The following is a 19,102-nucleotide window of genomic DNA, read 5'->3' as shown; positions in this document are numbered from 1 at the left end:
GTACAGGGCATTGGTGAGACCACATCTCATACTGTGCGCAGTTTTGGTCTCCTTTGAGATGGATTCACTAGGAAATTGTAACTACTTTGGAGGCAGTTGAGAGGAGGTTTACTAGATTGATACCTGGAATGAGCAGGGTGTCTTGTGAGGAAAGGTTGGACAGGCTAGTCTTGTTTCTGCTGGAGTTTAGAAGAGTGAGGGATGACTTGATTGAAATGTATAAGATCTTGAATGGTCTCGACAAGGTGAACGTGGAAAGGATGCTTTCTTGTGGGTGAGTCCAGAACTAGGGGGCAATGTTTTAAAATTAGGGGTCACCCTAATAGCACGGAGATGAGGAGAAATTTTTTGAGTTGTGTGACTTTTGAACACTTTTTTTTCCTCAGGCGGTGAAGGCGGGGTCACTGAATATTTTTAAGGCAGATGTGGATATATTCTTGTTAGGCAAGAGAATCAATGATTATTGGGGTTAGACAGGAATGTGGAATTCGAAACACAAACAGATTAACCATGATCATATTGAATGGCAGAACAGGGTTGAGGGGCCGAATGGCCTACTTCTGCTCCATTTCGTATGTTCATTGCCTGGCACTTGTGTGGTGCGAAAGTTCCTTGTCACTTATCAACCCATCCCTGAATGTTGTCCAGGTCATGCTGCATATGGGCATGTACTGCTTTAATATCTGAGCAGTTGCAAATGGTGCTGAACATTGTGCAATCATCAGCAAACATCCCCTCTCCTGACCTTATGATGGTGGGAAGGTCATTGATGAAGCAGCTGAAGATGGTTGTGCCTAGGACACCACCCTGAGGAACTCTGCAATGATGTTCTGGGACTAAGATGATTAATTTTCAACAACCACAAGCATCTTTCTTTGTGCTAGATATGACGCCAACCAATGGAGATTTTTCCCCTGATTCCCATTGACTTCAGTTTTGCTGGGGCCCCTTGATGGCACACTTGGTCAAATGTGGCCTTGATGTCAAGCGCTGTGACTCACCTCACCTACTGAGTTCAGCTCTTTCATTCATGTTTGAGCCAAGGCTGTAATGCGATCAGGAGCTGAGTGGCCATGGCCAAATCCATTTAATGTTAAGATCCTTGTTTTTTTATAATACGCATTAAAACTTGCATAAAGGATTGTTTATTTTGAAAGGAAACCAATGTGCTTGTCTTTAATCAGTACTGCACAGTTTATTGATAAGCTTGAATTTTGTTGGTGAATAAATCGCCATCTTGACAATATATTTGGATTTTGGCTCATGCCTTTTGGTTTATTAGGTTATCTTTCTTCACGTGCCCAATTGTGGATATTTGGCAAAATCTTAAATTCTTTCTGTTTGTTGGTCTAATGTTCAGATAAGGTAATTGTCGATTTATACACATGCATTCAACTTAAGGATAAAATGTTGCAGCAAAGAAGTTGATATAATATGGAAGAACTATTTTGTACCAAATGAACTTTGGATACCTTTCCACTAAAGCTTGCAATTGGTAGAAAGAAAATTGTATGTCGGCACAAAGAAGTCATCGGTTGCAGATTTTCCAATGTAATAATGGAACATTGACTTATAGTCATTTGTACTTGCAGTTGGACTTTGTGTTAGATTTTCTGAGATTACCTTCATGTAAATCTTGACATTCTTAAAACAAGATCCCATATGCTTTAATTTTGCTACTAGCCTCTTATATGGGACCTTACCAAAAGCCTTCTTGAAATCCAAATACACTACATCCACTGGTTCTCCCTTTTCTATTCTACTAGTTACATCCTCAAAAAACTCCAGTAGATTAGTTAAGCATGATTGCACTAGAGAGAGTGCAGAGATTTATCAGGATTTTGCCTGGGCTGGAGAGTTTTAGTTAAGAGGAGAGATTGGATAGACTAGGATTATTTTCCCTGAAGCAGAGGAGATTGAGGAGGGATATGATTGAGGTGTGTAAAATTGAGGGGCATAGAGTAGACAGGAAGAAACTTTTCCCCTTGGTGGACGGATCAGTAACTAGGGGGCATGAATTTAAGGTAAGGGGCAGGAGGTTTAGAGGGGATGTGAGGAAGAATTTTTTCATCCAGAAGGTGGTGGGAATCTGGAACTCTCTGCCTGAAAGGGTGGTAGAGGCAGAAACCCTCATAACATAAGGAGTATTTGGATGTGCACTTGCGATGCCATGGCATACAAGGCTATGGGCCTAGTGCTGTAAAATGGGATTCGAATAGTTAGGTACTTGTTTGACCGGCGCAGACTCTATGGGCTGAAGGGCCTTTTTCTGTGCTGTAGACCTCTATGACTCTATGATTAGAATCACAGACCCATCAAGTCTGCTAATATTTCCCCCACATGAGGCACCTAGTCTAATTCTACTCTCTTGGCACACCAGTCTCTGTAAGATTTTTCTTTTTTGTTCAGCTATCTAATTCTCTTCTAAAATTTTGTAGACCCTGCTTCAACAATAGTTGGAGGCATGAAATTCTACATTCTAATCACTAGCTATGTAACAAAACTTATTTTTAACTTCCCCTTCAATTGTTTGTGATTTTAAGAAATTTATGTTACCTTGTTTGCCAAGTAGTGGAAAAGACCTTTCAGTATTTTACAATTGTCTTTCATTACCTTGAAGACTTCTGGTAGAACAGCCCTTAACCATTTCAGCTCCAGTGAAAAATCACCAACTTTGCAAATGTCTTCATAATTAAAACACCTCACCTCTAGCAATTTCCTAGTGAATCCATACTGCACACTTGTTGCTTTTATGTCTATCTTGTAACGGGAGAACCCAAAATATTGCTCTCAACTAATTAAAGTCTTGTACAAGTTTAACATCACCAACATGCTTTTGTATTCCATGACATGAGATATAAAAACAAGAGTTTCATTAGTCCTTTTACTTTTAGTGACTCACATAGCTGCACACCAAGTTCCTCTTGCTGCTTTACTCAATCTAAAATCTTACCATTTAACATTAGTTTCCTTTCCCCATTCTCATAGCATAATTACTAATTCACATTTTCCTACATTAAACTTAATATTCAACTTTATTTTTTGATGAAATGTACATTTTGAGGCTTATTTTTCAATTTTTTTCCACTTCAGCCTAGACCAGTCATTGTGGATCTTCAAACAGATGCCTTTCTTCAGGTTGACATTTCTGATGCTCTTAGTGAAAGAGATAAAGTAAAATTTACAGTTCACACAAAGGTAAAGGGATTTAAAATTTAAGGTGAAAACTGAACCCTTTAAATAACCTGTACTACTTTCTAATATGTGGTAAACAGTGAAATATTGTGCTATAATTTGTGCAGAATGGTTTTGTGTGTAGCTTTTGTGGCTATCTGAAACTTCATTATTCTCAGTAACTTTATTCACAGGATTTCTGTTAAGCAAAAATATATCAAGGGCTTGAATTTCTTGCCTGATTTTTTTTGATCCTGACCCAAATTTCGAGGATTTTTTTCATGAGTGACTGACTTGCTCTGTACACTTTATGGGTTCAGGGACTAATATTCTGGATGGACTTTGTTAGAATAATACAAGTTTTCTTTTTAAACACACTTGCTATATTTCTATTGCTTGGCACTTTTGCTTAGTTACAAATGACAGTGGTCAAAATATATGGAAGTGATAATTTATTAATAATACCCAAATAAAAGGCAAACTTAATTCCTGGTTATAGGCCCTCCAGAGAGCCTAAGTTGGTGGTGCTGATAAAGATTGAGAACTCACTTGTGGGGAACATGGATACAATATTGTGTTATGCTAGCAGAGCGTACTAACAGAGACTAGTACTTCACAGCCCAATACTACATCTATATTGAAATATCAGTCATTGCTGAAAAAGTCCCAGAATTTTGGGTTTGATTATTTTTCTAACTGGAATAGATGTGGCTACATGAAGCTAATCTTCATTATGGTGGTATGGTTTCTGTAAACTCTAGGTGACTATATCAGGTTCTGTAGAAATTTGCAATTACAATAATTGTGGAAACCATAAATGGATTTAGTTCCTCTTTTTTTGTTTCCTATTATCTAAAATCCAGGCCTTATGTTGTCAAAAAATACTTTTTGCTCACTTCTTTGTTATTTAAGGCAACAGACTCAACAAATTTTAAAGCCTCTTTTTAAATCATGCTATAATTTAGACAAGGTATTTTACATAGCTTCCACGATTAATTAGTCGATACAAAATAGGCTTCGAGACAATTGCAGAGTTTCTGGTAAGCAGATACTTGTTGGACATGTTCATAAATATAATAAAAACAGGAAAAATTGGAAATATGCAGGTCTGGCAACATCCGTTGAGAGAGAAAAACAGTTAGCATTTCAGGTCGATCTTTTATGCTCGTTTATTTGATTTACTGTTTAAAAACATAGAAAATAGGAGCAGGAGTAGGTTATTCAGCCCTTCAAGCCTGTCCGATCATGACTGATCCTCTATCTCAACGCCAAACTCCTGCTCTCTCCCCATATCCCTTGATGCCTTTAGAGCCTAGAAATCTATTTCCTCCTTAACTATATTCAGTGACTTGGCCTCTACAGCCTTCTGTGGTAGAGAATTCACCACCCTCTGGGTGAAGAAATTTCTTCTCATCTCCATCCTAAATGACCTACCCCATTTCCTGAGACTGTGACCCCTCATTCTAGATCCTCCAGCCAAAGGAAACATCATCCCTGCATCCAGTTTGTCTTGCCCTATCAGAACTTTATACGTTTCAATGAGATCCCCTCTCAAATCTTCTAAACTCCAGTGAATATAGGCCTAGTTGACCCAATCTCTCCTCATACGACAATCCTGCTATCCCAGGAATCGATCTGGTGAACTATTGCTGCACTCCCTCTATGGCAAGTATATCCTTTCTTAGATAAGGAGACCAAACCGCGCACACTACTCCAGGTGTGGTCTCACCAAGGCTCGTTACAGCTGCAGTAAGACATCCTTGCTCCTGTACTCAAATCCTCTTGCAATGAAAGCTAATACACCATTTGCCATCACTGCATGCTTGCTTTCAGTGATAGGTGTACAAGGACACCCAGTTCCCTTTGTACATCAACATTCCCCAATCTATCACCATTTAAATAACACTACCATTCTGTTTTGCTTGCTGAAGTGGGTAACTCCACACTTATCCACATTATACTACATCTGCTGTATATTTGCCGACTCACTCAACTTGACCAAATTGTCTTGAAGCTTCATAATACCCTCCCCACCACTCACATTCCCTTCTAATTTTGTGTTGTCAGCAAACTTGGAAACATTACATTTGGTTCCCTCATCCAAATCATTGATATATATTGTGAATATCTGGGACCCAAGCATTGATCCCTGCGGGACCTCACTATTCACCTCATCTCTGGAAAAAGACCCATTTATTTCTACTGTTTCCTGTCTGTTAACTTATTCTCAGCCCAGGCCAATATATTACTTCCAATCCCATGTGCTTTAATTTTGCACACTAACTCTTATGGGGGACTTTATCAAAAGCTTTCTGAAAATCCAAATACACCACATCCACTCCCTTATCTATTCTGCTAGTTAAGTCCTCAAAAAAAAACTCTAGTAGGTTTGTCAAACATGATTTCCATATCATATATCCATGTTGACTTTGTCTATCCCGTTGATATTTTCTAAGTGTCCTGTTGTCACATCATTTATAATAGATTCTAGCATTTACCCTACTATTGATGTTAGACTAACTGGCCTGTAATTCCCTATTTCTCCCTGCCTCCTTTTTATATAGCGGGGTTACATTTGCCACCCTCCAATCTGCTGGGACTGTTCCAGAATCTATAGAATTTTGGAAGATGATAACAATTCTATGGCCGCCTCCTTTAGTACACTGGGATGTAGATTATCAGGCCTTGAGGATTTATTGGCTTTCAGTCCCATTAATTTCCCCAGCACTTGTTTTTTAAGTAATACTAATTTCCTTCAATTCCTCCTCCTCACTAGACCCTTGGTTCTCTAGCTTTTCTCAGAAGTTATTTGTGTCTTCCTCCATGAAGACAGAATTGAAGCAGTTCACTATTAATTCTCCCGTTTTGGACTGTAAGGGACCTGCATTTGTCTTCACTAATCTTTCTCTTTTTACATACTTATAGAAGCTTTTACAGTCTGCTTTTATGTTCCTGGCAAGTTTACTCTCATACTCTATTTTTCCCCTCTTAATCAATCTCTCAGTCCTCCTTTGCTGAATTCTAAACTGCTCCCAATCCTCAGGCTTGCTACGTTTTCTAGCTTTATATGACTCCTCTTTGGATCTAACACGATCCTTAATTTATTTTGTTAACTATGTTGGGCCGCTTTTCCTGTTGTGTTTTTGCACCAGAGGGGAATGTATAACTGTTACAATCCATGCATTAGTTCCTTAAATATTAAGCTTTGCCTGCCCATTGTCATTGTTCCCTAAAGCACCCCACACAATGAAATTATTAATTAACCCCTTCTCATTGCACAATACCAAATCTAGGATAGTCTGTTCCCCAGTTGGTCCCTGGATGTACTGGTCTAAAAAGCCATCTTATACACATCCCATGAATTCATCCTCCACAGTATTATTGCTAATTCGGTTTGCCATTTGTGTTATGTTGACACTGATTAATTGGATTTTTCTTCGGGGCTAGCCAAAGTGATGTACAAAAAATTATTTTCTGTTTGAGCAATGTAAAACACTTATTAGACTCTGTTCCACCAATAACGCTCCTTTGACCTATTTCCATGCAATTCCTGACCATCCAACTTCTTTGACTTGGCTTCATGCTGATGGTTCAAGTTTTGTCATCGGACCTAATTCCCACCCTTTTCAGTATTGCTGCATCACCCCAAACATATTTAAGAACTCTGTCATCTACACCTTTATCCTCTCAGTACATATCTAGCCCTTAAATTCCTGTTTCTTGTCAAGGATTTTTAATGGTTCATTGTGGCCCTACTGCTATTGCTACCCTAGTTTGAGTCTCTTTTAAACTGGTTTCTGCTAATTCCACAATATCAAAATCACCCAGATCAAAGTCATCAATAATATCTTGTGTCACTGCAGTTAAGGCTCACTATTCTTGCTGATCTTCAACCTCTTGCTTGCTATAAACACTAATGCTCATCCCTTTCTCCTTTAACACCTCTCATTGACCAACTTCAGTGGCACCAAACTTCAAGCTGCCATTCTACCTATCTTAGTGCATATACCACATCTTTTCTCATAGTTTCTCCTCCCATGCCTGCATGGCTACTGCTAATCTTGCCCAGGATTGTGTACTTAATGCATCCATGTTTAAAATCTACATACTACCCCCTTTACAACTTCATTTATTGGTGGCAGCTTTTTATGTAACCTGATTATGATGTTTCTGCTACTGCATTTATATAATATCCCACTACCTGGGCAATGTCTTTGTTTTCATATTGTATCTAATACATAACAATTCCTTTTCTCTTTAAAACAGGGTAAAGCTAAATTGTTAAAGTGTGCTTGTTTTCCAGCAGAGTTCCCTACCTAATTTCAAACAGGATGAATTTTCTGTAGTGCGTCAACATGAAGAATTTGTCTGGCTTCATGATGCTTTTGTTGAAAATGAAGAATATGCCGGCTATGTTGTGAGTGTTATAGAAATGTAATAGTCTGCTGATTACAATACAACACATTTTTCCTTACCAGCTGTCAATGTTTTAAGTATCTTAAGACAACTTCGAGTTTATGTAGATAATCTGTAAATATTTCTTGAAATTATAAATGACAAACAAGGAAGAAAAAGTTGAATTTGCCTAATAAACATTATTTCTTGAAAATGTCAGGAAACAAAGATGTTTTCTTCCCCTCCCAAATGGCAGTGATTCCCCTTTTAATAGTTGAGTTGTTGGTGGTCTTTATGCTAGAATCAATAGTGTAATCTGATGGATTGCAATTTACTTAATTGAGCATTATTTTTCTAAATAGTTATAGAGCAAAACAAACCATTAGTACTCTGAGCACTTAAGGTAAGTTGCTAAGGTAGTTCAAGTATCGCTTGGGCGAAAGAAATAAAGTGGAACGAATAATCTTTAAAAGTACAGGAGTGTCCTAAGGGGGGAAGCCTGCCAATGTGACACAAGCTAAGTTCTGTCCTAATGCAATTTATAAAATAATTTTATATTTATCTTTCCTATGACATGTACATTCTGTCTACAAAATGTTGCTTCCTGTAACATTTTAATACCAACATTTTTAGTGGAAGTATATGTAAATATTTTGGATTCTTATGTAAATAGTTAAACATTATGAAATGGGAAACTCATTTCTAAACTGCCAATTCAGTGAGCTAATTGAATCATTCTGTTTTTTGAAATAAATCAGAAAATTCCCTCCTCTGCAGAAGTTTCTGTCCTAAATAAGCAATTTTTTCAGAGGCATTGCTCTTACTAACATAAACAATTCAACAGATACATTTTATTTTGTTTTAATATATTCCTTAAAGTTTTTATTTGAATGCTCAGCCTCTGCCAAGCGATGGACTTTGGCGATATGTTTGCCCAAAGCTGTGCATTTGTGCCGAATTTAGTTTTAAACCCTGAATGTATGTGTTGTGCTTAGAGTTCCATCAGTATTGTTCAGTCAATGCCATTGATGGGATTTTTTTTTCTTTGTCTTGGGTACTTTCTGTTCACATTTTCCAAACAATTTTGAAATAATGGAGCAAACATTGATGCTGAAAAATGCACTGTTGTCAAAGCTTTTTGTCTGTGAGAGGAAAACAAATGGCATTTTGGTGAGACATTTCTTGGAGCTTTTTTATGTTCAGTTAGTTACTCTAGCATATGAAAAAGTACATATTGAAACCAACTAATTACCTCCACCTTCATTTTTTTTTTAAACTGAAAAGATTAACTACATAGACCTATAAAACCAAAGTTCCCATTTTTAACACATATGAATGGGGAAATGGGTGGGGGGTGGAAGGTAACACAATTGTATATTGTTGCTTGTCTCATTCTAATTTGACTTCTATCCTTTTTTTAAAAAAAATGCATTTTGGAAGCAAACCTATTCTCAGAAAAACATAGGTTGGGGGGAGGGAAAGTTGTTGAAGTAATAACTTAGAAAGCACATAATTTCATGTTTTTGAGGGATCCTTCAATTTGTTATCAACTTGGAATAAGTTTAAATGACCAGTTAATTATAGTTCTAGTTTTAAATGTCAAATAAAGACTCTAATAAATTGAAGACAGAAGTTGAATGTGGTGACATTCAAGTTTTGGCATACTTTTTATCTACTTTGTTTGAAAGTAAAACTCTTGAAATTATGTCTCTGCTAGTTATTTCCTTTGGTTTAAGTTTGATGTAGACATTGCCAAGTTAGTACCACCATCTGTTTTAGCAGACTTTTACAACACAAGACACTAGTTAGGCTACAGCTGGACTGTTGTGTGCAGTTCTGGTCACTGCATTATTGTAAAGATGTGATTGCACTACAGAAGGTGCAGAGGAGATGTAAGGGTATCTTGCCTGGATGGAGGAATTTTAGTTATGAGGAAAGATTGGATAGGCTAGGGCTTCTTTGGATCAGAGGAGGCTGAGGGGAGACTTAACTAAAGTGCATAAAATTGAGGAGTCTAGATGGAGTGGATAAGACGACCCAACTCTTGATTGAGGGTTCTTCAACCAGGGGACATATATTTGGGATAAGAGGTTTAGAGGGAATTCAAGGGGAGATTTTTTTTCACCCTGAGGGTAGTGGGAATCTGGAACTTGCTGCTTGAAAGAGTGGTTGAGGCAGAAACCCTCAGCATTTTTAAAAGTACTTGGAAATGCACTTGAAGTAACGTACAAGGCTATGGGCCAAGAGCTGGAAAGTGGGATTAGTCTGGATGGCTACTTGTTAGCTAGTGTGGGCATGATGGGCTGATTGGCCTCCTTCCATCTGTATATTTCTATGATTCAGTGATGCAAAATGAAACAAAATTCTAAAACATATTCTCTATCTCCAAAATCAGCTGTTATTTGTGCCTGCTTTAAATGTGGGCTTACAGATCCTAAAAATGCCAGGCATTCATTTTAATAGACTGAATGGAGAGTAGGAGGGAAAGAGGGGGGTAGAGCGATGACATTTGATTGGGTTTGTTTTTTAATAGTACAGCATATTAAAGTTTGGGTTAAATAAAGCTAAGTAAACACGTGGCTTAAGTGAAAATAATCTATAACTCCAGTGAAGGCATTGTAAACTCCAGCTAATTTAGCTAAATTGAAAACAAGCGTCCTGAGCTGTGGAAGTCTTCAAATTTCTTGGCATTATACTTTATACTTGGATCAAATGCTGATTCATTACTTTTTTCAGGGAAGTAGTATTGGGAAATTGTATGTCAAATACAAATTGCATTGGAAATATTTTCTGGTATCCACAACAGAAAACCACAATATTATGATACATCAAGTCCTTGACATGCTCATGGTCACAGATTGAGTTTCTGTTTTCTTTGTTGAGTTATGTACCCAAGAGTTTACAACTTTTTTAGCCCACTACTTCTGTTGGCTAGTAAGGCTAACTTTCTTCTGTTCAACTTAAGTCTGTGACCATTTTTAAGAACTGCACTACTAATGCAGTCAAGAATTTTGTGAAGTATGATGTGGCTACATAATATTTGAGCCTTATTTAACTTTTCATGATTACTGATATTGCTGAAAATATTAAGGTTTCAAAATGTATTCAAATTGCTGTTTCTGGTTCAGGAATATAAGAAAATTTTAAGGATGAGAAAAGGCAATTTGGTTCTTCTGGCTTAGTACTGACATTTCATTACACCCTGTCTAGTACTGTGCTGTGTTTTCCAACAACCTTATCATCTCTGATTCTAGTATTCAGCTGATGCATCATTCCAAACATTAATCACCTTTCGAGTAAAGTTTTCTTTTATTTTAAGCACAACACTTGTGCTGCACAATATCACTCTGGTAAGCTGAATTTGAAAATGTCTCCATTGTAAGATCCAATAAACAAATTTGCTGCTACAACAAATAAAAAGTATAGGGGTAGCATTTCTGTTTTGGGTGCAATTGGAAATGGGATATAAATTGCATTGGTTAGGCTACAGGTCAAGTTTCTTCTAAAATTGAATTACATAATCACAAATGCAAAACTTATCATGAAGTCTGAGTAATAGAATATTGTTATTTTTTTGCCGCCCAGTGCAGTTTTATTAAACAACGGAAAGTGGGTCTATCACAAAAATAAGTATTTTTAGTAAGTGTACCTAATTCTCCAGCTAAAACTAAAGTACGTATCATCTCAACAGATCCCACCAGCACCTCCAAAGCCTGACTTTGATGCTTCAAGAGATAAACTGCAGAAATTAGGGGAAGGAGAAGGATCAATGACTAAGGAAGAGTTCACAAAGATGAAGCAGGAACTTGAAGCGTGAGCATGCTATATACCATGCAGTATAACAAAGCCAACTCATTGTCTGCAATTCTTAATGGTGACTTTAACTATTTTCTTGTTACAGTGAGTACTTGGCTATATTCAAGAAAACCGTTGCCATGCATGAGGTTTTTTTGTGTCGTGTAGCTGCACATCCAGTTCTTCGAAATGACTTAAACTTTCATATCTTCTTGGAGTATAATCAAGATGTCAGTTGAGTTTACTTTATGAAGTCTTTTATCTGTAACATTTATATTGAGATTAGTTTAATTTTCAACTTATGGTAAATTAACAGTTAATTGGAGAATGTCTGATATGCCTGTAGTTTGACAGTGCTCATGTATACTGTGTGCTGGATTCCTTCCCTTATTTCCTGCATTTCAAGTATTTGGTTTGCTTGGAATGCGGCTTTAATAATGGAAACAAAGTAGAAGTTACTTAAATTTTTTTTAAAATTACAGTCTTTAAAAGGTTTATGTTTTAACGCTTCTGCATTACATTAACACAAAACACAAGTTTCCTTTACTGATTGTAAAGCAAAAGCAAACATTGGATTTTTTTTGGACAAACAGTTTGTGTTGTAACATGATGTGAATGAAGACTCCTTTTTAACTGGCAGCAACCTCTAGTTTTCTGAATCTGGTCTGAGTGTAAATTTGGAATGGATATCATTCTCCTTGATATAAATGACCTGCCTTTGTTTAAAAATTCGTGGTGTTAAATTAATAACATTTTTCAAAAACTGAATAAATTTGCACGCAGAACCTGATGTATAATCAAACTTGTAATTGCAAACTGAGCTATTTATAAATTCTCAAATATAATCTGTCTACAGTAACAATAAATAATAAATGTTAGTTGGTTGTAGTGCTACAAATGAATGATAAAACATCAATTAGCATCAGAAAATTTCTCTTATGACATGTTCCAGATGTCAGCCATATTGTCTGACCTACCTCAGGTCACTGAAGCCAACCAAGGATTACAAAGATTTATAAAGACATTTAAATTCTATATTATGTGATTCCTGCCCTCGGCAGGAACTAGTCCATTGCCCTCTAAAAGCATTCGGAGAGTCAGCACCTATGATTAGGGTAATATTGGAAGGAAAAGTTGCCTTAGGCTGCTTTACTGCATCTCTTTGCAGCAGGCTAAACTTTGAAATCAATGGAAACAGAAGATTAAGGGCCTGCCTGTCTATTTCCTCGCCTCTTGAGGACTTAAGATACCTGAAGATATAAATGTGTAGTACCCTTAGCAAGGTGTCCAATATCATCTTGGTTCCCTCCTACAGAGAATTGGGAACTCATCATGTGAGGAAATTAAGTACTGTAGTGCCCCCCCCCCCCCCCGCTGTAACATTATGCGTATGTTGATTATTTACTGTAATTTGCCATCGTATTGTATAAATGTGATCTTAAAAGATATATTTTAAGAGGCAGTTGGGTAAATTTTCACTTCTTTGAATCCTGCTATGGTCCACCTGGCTTGATGCCTACAGAGAATGAGTGATCAGCTTTTCAACTCATTTATGGTAAATGAGAAAAGTTAATAGGAAAGTAGCATGATATTTATATCTGTATTTTGTGCTCATGTTTAAAGTGTTGTTTGGATTGCTTCCTTTATTTTCTCCATTTCAAGTATATTGTAGGTGCCAGGGGTTAGGAACTAAGGAGAGCAAAACTTGGGCCTCTCTCCACCCTTGCTCTCTACAACCTTTTGTATGGTTTTAATTGAGGAAAATTAACACATTGCAGATTTTTCTTGTTTAAAACTAAAAGGTTAATTCATTCTTTTATGTGGAAGAGTACTTCTGTAAACACTGCAGTAGCTAAGATAATGTTTATTTTGTTTTATAAGCTGAGTATTCGTGGAAAAAATAAAAAGGAGAAGCTGGAAGATTTCTTTAAGAATATGGTAAAGACAGCTGATGAAGTTCTTGTTGGAAGTGTTAAGGTGTGTTAATGTTTTTGTATTTTAAAGGCCAAGAAATTTAATAAATCTGTATTAAAAGTTTAATCTGTTATATTATCACACTATAATACAATAAAGTCCTACCGTTCGCGGGGGTTACGTTCCTGCGAAACCTTGCAAATGGCGAAATCGTGAAGGAGGAACATGCCTTCAAATAGGACTCCATTAGATAGGTTCCAACCATGTGAGGTCAGCATTGGTTTGGGCAGTTACAGTACTCTACAATAACCTGTGTTTCTGTTCACTGAAGCTGTTAGATCTGCTGTGTTTACTCCACATTTTTGTTTTGGATTTCCAGCATCGGCAGTTTTATTCGCAACCCATTTAAAAATTGTGGTCAGTGAAAAAGAGAAAAACCCATGTCAACAGGGGGTAAAATATATACTAGAAAATTCCTCTCCCGCCACCACCACCCTCTCCCCAACACCCCGCACCGCGCCCCACCCTGCCTCAACCACCTCGGGTCTGAAGCCAACCAAGGATTACAAAGATTTATAAAGACATTTAAATTCTATATTATGTGATTCCTGTCCTCGGCAAGAACTAATCCATTGCCCTCTAAAAGCATTTGGAGAGTCAGCACCTACCACACCACTCTATTATATTCCAGAGCCTCACTACTCTCTGAGGAAAGACAAATCACCTAATATCCAGCCTATTCCTATTCTCTCATAGTTCAAACTCATGTTCACTGCTTCTCCTAAATCCGTTAACCTGAAATAAACTATAAAATTACATTGAGACACAAATCTGATTTGCGCACTTGCAGACAGCTATTGTAAAATATAAGATCTTTTGTAAAATTTGGACATTTCAAACCAGGATAAGCGAACATTGCTCATGCGATGAGGTGTACAGAACACGGGTAAGTTAAAACGCAAACAAAGAAGCCTCAAAATGCAGGACTTTACTGTATAGTGAGAACAGTGGGGAGGAGAGTTGTGGGGAGGAGTTGCGAGTTGAGAGCGGTGGGGGTGGAAAGCAGGGATCAATGGTTTTTACCAATCGTTTTGCAGACTCTAGAGGCATTGATCTGGCCTCTGATCTCATCCTTTAGGAGGCACTCTCCAAACCATGGCAAGAAAAAAAACGTGTGTGTGTGTGTGTGTGTGTGATGGAGCCCATCAGCCAAGCCCAGGGCTGTCCCGCAAGAGTCTCCATTGCACAGTCACCCTTTGCTCCTCGGAGTGGGGGAACTCATGAACTCATTGGGTTGGGGGGTTTTAGGGTGGGGGGGGGGGGGGTCACAACCCACGATTAGGAATCCCTGCCATATACTAATCTTTTGCTAAGATTTGCCTCTCCTAGGCATATGAACTTAAGAACCAAACAGAAATTCTTCTCCCTGCCCCATTAAAAACAAAGCAGTTATATTGGAATTTGTATTTATTTCAGATTGTTTGCTGATTGATGTTTTTTGAGCATGTCATTGAGGGAGACTCCTAGAAAGCAGAGCAGGATAGTAACGAGACCAGAAGTTGTACAGCAAACCAAAATATGGCACAGCTGATATGGAGAGAAGCAGTTATGAATTAAAATAGTATCTCACAGAAAAAGGCAGGCAATTTTCTTAGAGGAAGAAGAAAGATGTAGGGAGAGGAAGTAAGTTGGGAGAAAACAACCACCTTGATGTACAGATTGTCACCTACCTGCAGCCTCAGGGAAAGGTAAGAGCAAAATCCATATAAATCCATTAGCAGGGTCACAAAATCAGTTAGTATTTGTGTTAAATATTATATACCAATGTCAGAATTGAGTTGCTGAACTTATTGCATCTACCAAACTGCAAGCTATGTTGCTTGGAAAAGGGCTTTAAATCTTGTCTATTTTCCTTCAAGAAATTTTGTTCATTTGCATCACTTCATGCTGTTGTACATTTTCAAAATGGATTTTCCTACTTAAGGAGTTAATGACACAGTTGAAGAAAATTCTAAATGTGTCAGTTTTAAAATGTTTAGTCACTAAACTGACACATTCTAAATGTGTCAGTTTTAAAATGTTTAGTCACTCATCTCTTGGCACATATCATCATGGATGCTGGGAAAATGATCCAAAAAAGTTTGCTGTATGTTTTTTAACCTGAAAGAGGTCATTTATTGGCTGTATCACTGATGCTTTATAGATGGAGATTATTGTTCTTTTGGGAAGTTTAATCTGTTTGAGTATAAACAGATATATTATGGTTTCTTGTGTAAGTTATTTTTTTATCTTAAAAGATTTTACATGTCTGTGAATCAAATTGATCATCTAAATAATATCCAAACATGTTTATTTTATGGTGCAATGGTGGTTGGTTTTGCCACAAGATTGCTTTAGGTCTGTTGTCTCTTTTTTAGTGGGAATGTTGCTTCAGGCCTTTTGAAGATTTTTATCTGAGGTAGCTGCTGCTTATAAAGAAGATATATATACTACAGTAGACTAGGAAAAAAGCAGGAGAGAAAATTTAGCTACATCAAGGTTTGACTAAACGATCGAAACATTGTAAATTCAGTGTCATGTGAAAATAGACTAATTGAATGTTGTCCGAGATTACCAAATTGTCAAATTAACTCTCATAATTAATTAACTACATCTCTGTACTTAGTGTTGTAGTTACATTAATCTAATGTTTGTTTAACAGTTTTTCTAAGGTTTGCTAAATCTTGAACTGCAACTGAAAAATACTTCCACCTCTAGCTCAGCCCCTCCACATTTTGAAACCCTAAAACATGATTTTATTACCATTTTCTGTCCTTACTGACCTATCTGATTCTGTATTCACAAGAAGATTAGATTTAAAATTGTTATCATTGTTTAGAAATCCCTCCACCCTCCATGCAATCTCTGGTATCTCATTCAGCCCTATTTCTTCTCCCATATGCTCCATATCTCTGAATCCAACCTCTTGTAAATTTCTTCATACACCCTACTATTAGTTTAAGAGTGTTCGGCCGTTTTGTCTCTTGCTGTGTAAGCCTTCTGTAAAATTCTCTACCTTGCAATCCTTTTCTCCGATTTCTCAAAATCCACCTCTGATTAAACTTTTGATCACCCTTCCAATCCCTTTCCTTCCTGGCTTTGCTGCCATTTTGTTGTGAAGCATTTTAAGATCTTTCTTTCAGGGTGCTATATAAATGTAAGTTATATACATATTTACAAAAGTATTAATGAGAAATTTGAAATCTGTAAATGTCACATTACCTATTTTCACAAACAGCATTAGACTACTTATTACTTGGTTGCAGCTGCATAAAGGAAAACTTGATGGGGTACATCTCCTAACAAGAAATTACAATATGGCCTCCATTGGCTAGCTGACAAAGGTCAGCTAGTATTGAGATTTAGACCTGAGAACACAAGTACTCAAGCAAGCACTTATCAATTGGGTTGCTGTTTAAGCAAACCAAGTGTTTGAATTCTGTATTAAGTTGTTGATTTTAAACTAGCTGTAAAATATTTTTAGGATGTTGATGATTTCTTCGAACACGAGAAAACCTTCCTTCTAGAATATAATAACAGAATAAAGGATGCAGCAGTCAAGGCAGACAAATTGACAAAATCGCACAAGAGTAAGTAGCAGTTTTTGTTCAGGTGTTGCAATGTGAAGCAATGCCACTGAGATAAAGAGGATATTGGCATGTTAAACAAAATACCCATTCTTGTTCTTTGTGTTGCAATCTTTTCTAGTTTTTCAGTTGCCCCTATGTGACTAGTAGCTAAATCAGTGGAGATATGTAGACATCAGCTACCACAAAATTCTTGTTTTCATTTGGTTAGTTACACAAATAATTATATTCCAACTTTATGTTGTCATTTATTCATTTCACAATGATAGAATGCATCCAGTCTGCATAAAAGTAGCAGCATAGCTGATTCACCCATGGTGAGTAGCTGTTAAGTAGCATTGAGAGACTGAAGCAGTAATCAATATTGGGGTGGAGGGAGGGTTTTACTTTAATACAAAAAGTGATGTGGAAGATTGGCAATGGCTTGGGTGAGTGTCATATAGTAACTGGGATGAAAGGAAAAAGGCAATGCATAATGCAAATAATGCATGTTGAACAGGATACTAAGAAACAAAACTTATGTTACATTTATGTGAAATATCTTGCTGTAGTACCCAACATGTTTTTCCTTTTCAGATGTGGCAGATGACAATAGTAGAATTAGTTCAACACTGTACACTTTAGGAACGCAAGACTCAACAGATCTATGCAAGTAAGATTTATAAAATGCTCTTTTCTAGGTATTCCATATTAATTCTAGTATTGCTTGAATTATGAAATGGGTGTTTTCTGATGGCTCATTGGTCCTGGTGGAATATTAAGTTATAAATCTAGAATGTGTTTTGTTTGATTCCCACTTTGTGCTCATGCAACTCACTTTAGTTGAGGCAATAGTTGGGTTACTGTAATTGACTTTGGTTTTACTGGACTATGGAAAGAAAAATGTCAACAAGGATTCCCACTTTTGCTTGTCATACTTGTGTTGGAAAGACCATATGTGATGAGAGCAGGATCTGGCTTGGCAATGATGCCCCCCACAGTGAAATAACCAACTGATATTCAATGGCACATGAAAGAAGATCACGCACGTGTGTGAGGTGACAGAATGCTGCCAATGCCTGTAAAGATGGATTCCACAGAGAGTAGGTGCTTTTGGAGGAGTTGGAAGGTCTGGTGATGGGGGCTGTAGGGGATGGAAATTAAGATGGCAACATTACAACTGGAAGTAAGTGGTGAGAATAGAGTTCAATTAACAATGTGATGGTTTTGTCTCAACTAGTTTTACAAACCAGTCTTCCTGTACGTTAGTAGTCCCTTTATCACCCCCTCTGTAATGGTTCAAAGATGTATGTTTTTACAAGTAGACTTGCATGATATTGAAGATTAAGTTATATGATATTGTAATATGTTCATTGTTTTAGGCATATTGTCATGCTCTGCTGCATACCCTCTCTGAAAGGAGAGTATTGTATATATGTACAAAATGAAAGGTGAAAAAACACAATCAACCATTCCCCATACATTCAGTGGTGCAACCTTACATACTCCTCGCCAACCTCGAAACCATATAACCCTGGGTGTGGGGAAAAAAACTGCACCCAATTCAGGGAAAAATTCTGGGGTGTTCCTTTGTGACTTTGTAAAATAATCAAGCTAAACTTCAGGAGCCTGTGGCTGTGTGAGATTTATCACAGTCACAACTAAGCTGCAACTTAATTGGGAAATGTACCCTTCCCTTGTGACCATGTCAGGTTCTCTCGTACAGGGCAATAGCAACCGATACTCAATGTGTCTCAGCAGTTTGTACCAGAGGCTGATGACTGTAATTTAATCTAATTCTGCCTATTAATTTTTATAGACATAACGTCCAGTCCTACTTTCCCTATCTATTTTAAATAAATTATTTAACTAGACTGTATCCAGTTCCTTAATTTTAAAAGCTTCAATTGTAATTCCCTCTACAACTGTTATTCCGAAGTAAATAACCCAATTCTTGGACCCTATACTTGTAGTCAGACTTGTAATGGTTTTTATTTAACCTATATTTCCTGCATTAATTTTCTTAATTTCTAATATTTCTGTAACTTTAGTTATAAATAAGAATGGGTTAACTTCTAAGGCTACTTGCAGCATTTTCCTCAACAATAAGTCAGCTTCTTGGATTTTGTCTCTACACAAGTAATTTGGAATGTTAATTCATAAACACAAAGTCTCAAGCACGTCATGTTACTGCTGTAAGCAGTTCCCTTGTGACACCC

At 37.1% G+C, this 19,102-nt stretch overlaps 1 protein-coding gene across 5 annotated transcripts in view; it reads left to right on the top strand.

The window, feature by feature from the left end:
- snx6 (sorting nexin 6) overlaps window positions 1-19,102 on the top strand; it is a 54,818-nt gene that overhangs the window by 9,291 nt on the left and 26,425 nt on the right. For 2 of the 5 annotated variants that reach the window (XM_041214411.1, XM_041214413.1), the window contains 6 exons: window positions 3,094-3,198; window positions 11,261-11,382; window positions 11,471-11,594; window positions 13,246-13,341; window positions 16,802-16,907; window positions 17,481-17,556. In XM_041214411.1, the coding sequence (XP_041070345.1) occupies window positions 3,094-3,198; window positions 11,261-11,382; window positions 11,471-11,594; window positions 13,246-13,341; window positions 16,802-16,907; window positions 17,481-17,556 (629 nt within the window). Of the gene's footprint in view, window positions 1-3,093; window positions 3,199-7,477; window positions 7,592-11,260; window positions 11,383-11,470; window positions 11,595-13,245; window positions 13,342-16,801; window positions 16,908-17,480; window positions 17,557-19,102 lie in introns of all 5 variants that reach the window. The other 3 variants (XM_041214410.1, XM_041214409.1, XM_041214412.1) reach the window with 3 other exon arrangements.

Source organism: Carcharodon carcharias, chromosome 20, assembly GCF_017639515.1.
Source record: "Carcharodon carcharias isolate sCarCar2 chromosome 20, sCarCar2.pri, whole genome shotgun sequence".
NCBI classification, from domain to species: Eukaryota; Metazoa; Chordata; class Chondrichthyes; order Lamniformes; family Lamnidae; genus Carcharodon; species Carcharodon carcharias.
Note: the sequence above shows the minus strand (reverse complement) of the source record. Positions and strands in the feature narration are given on the sequence as shown.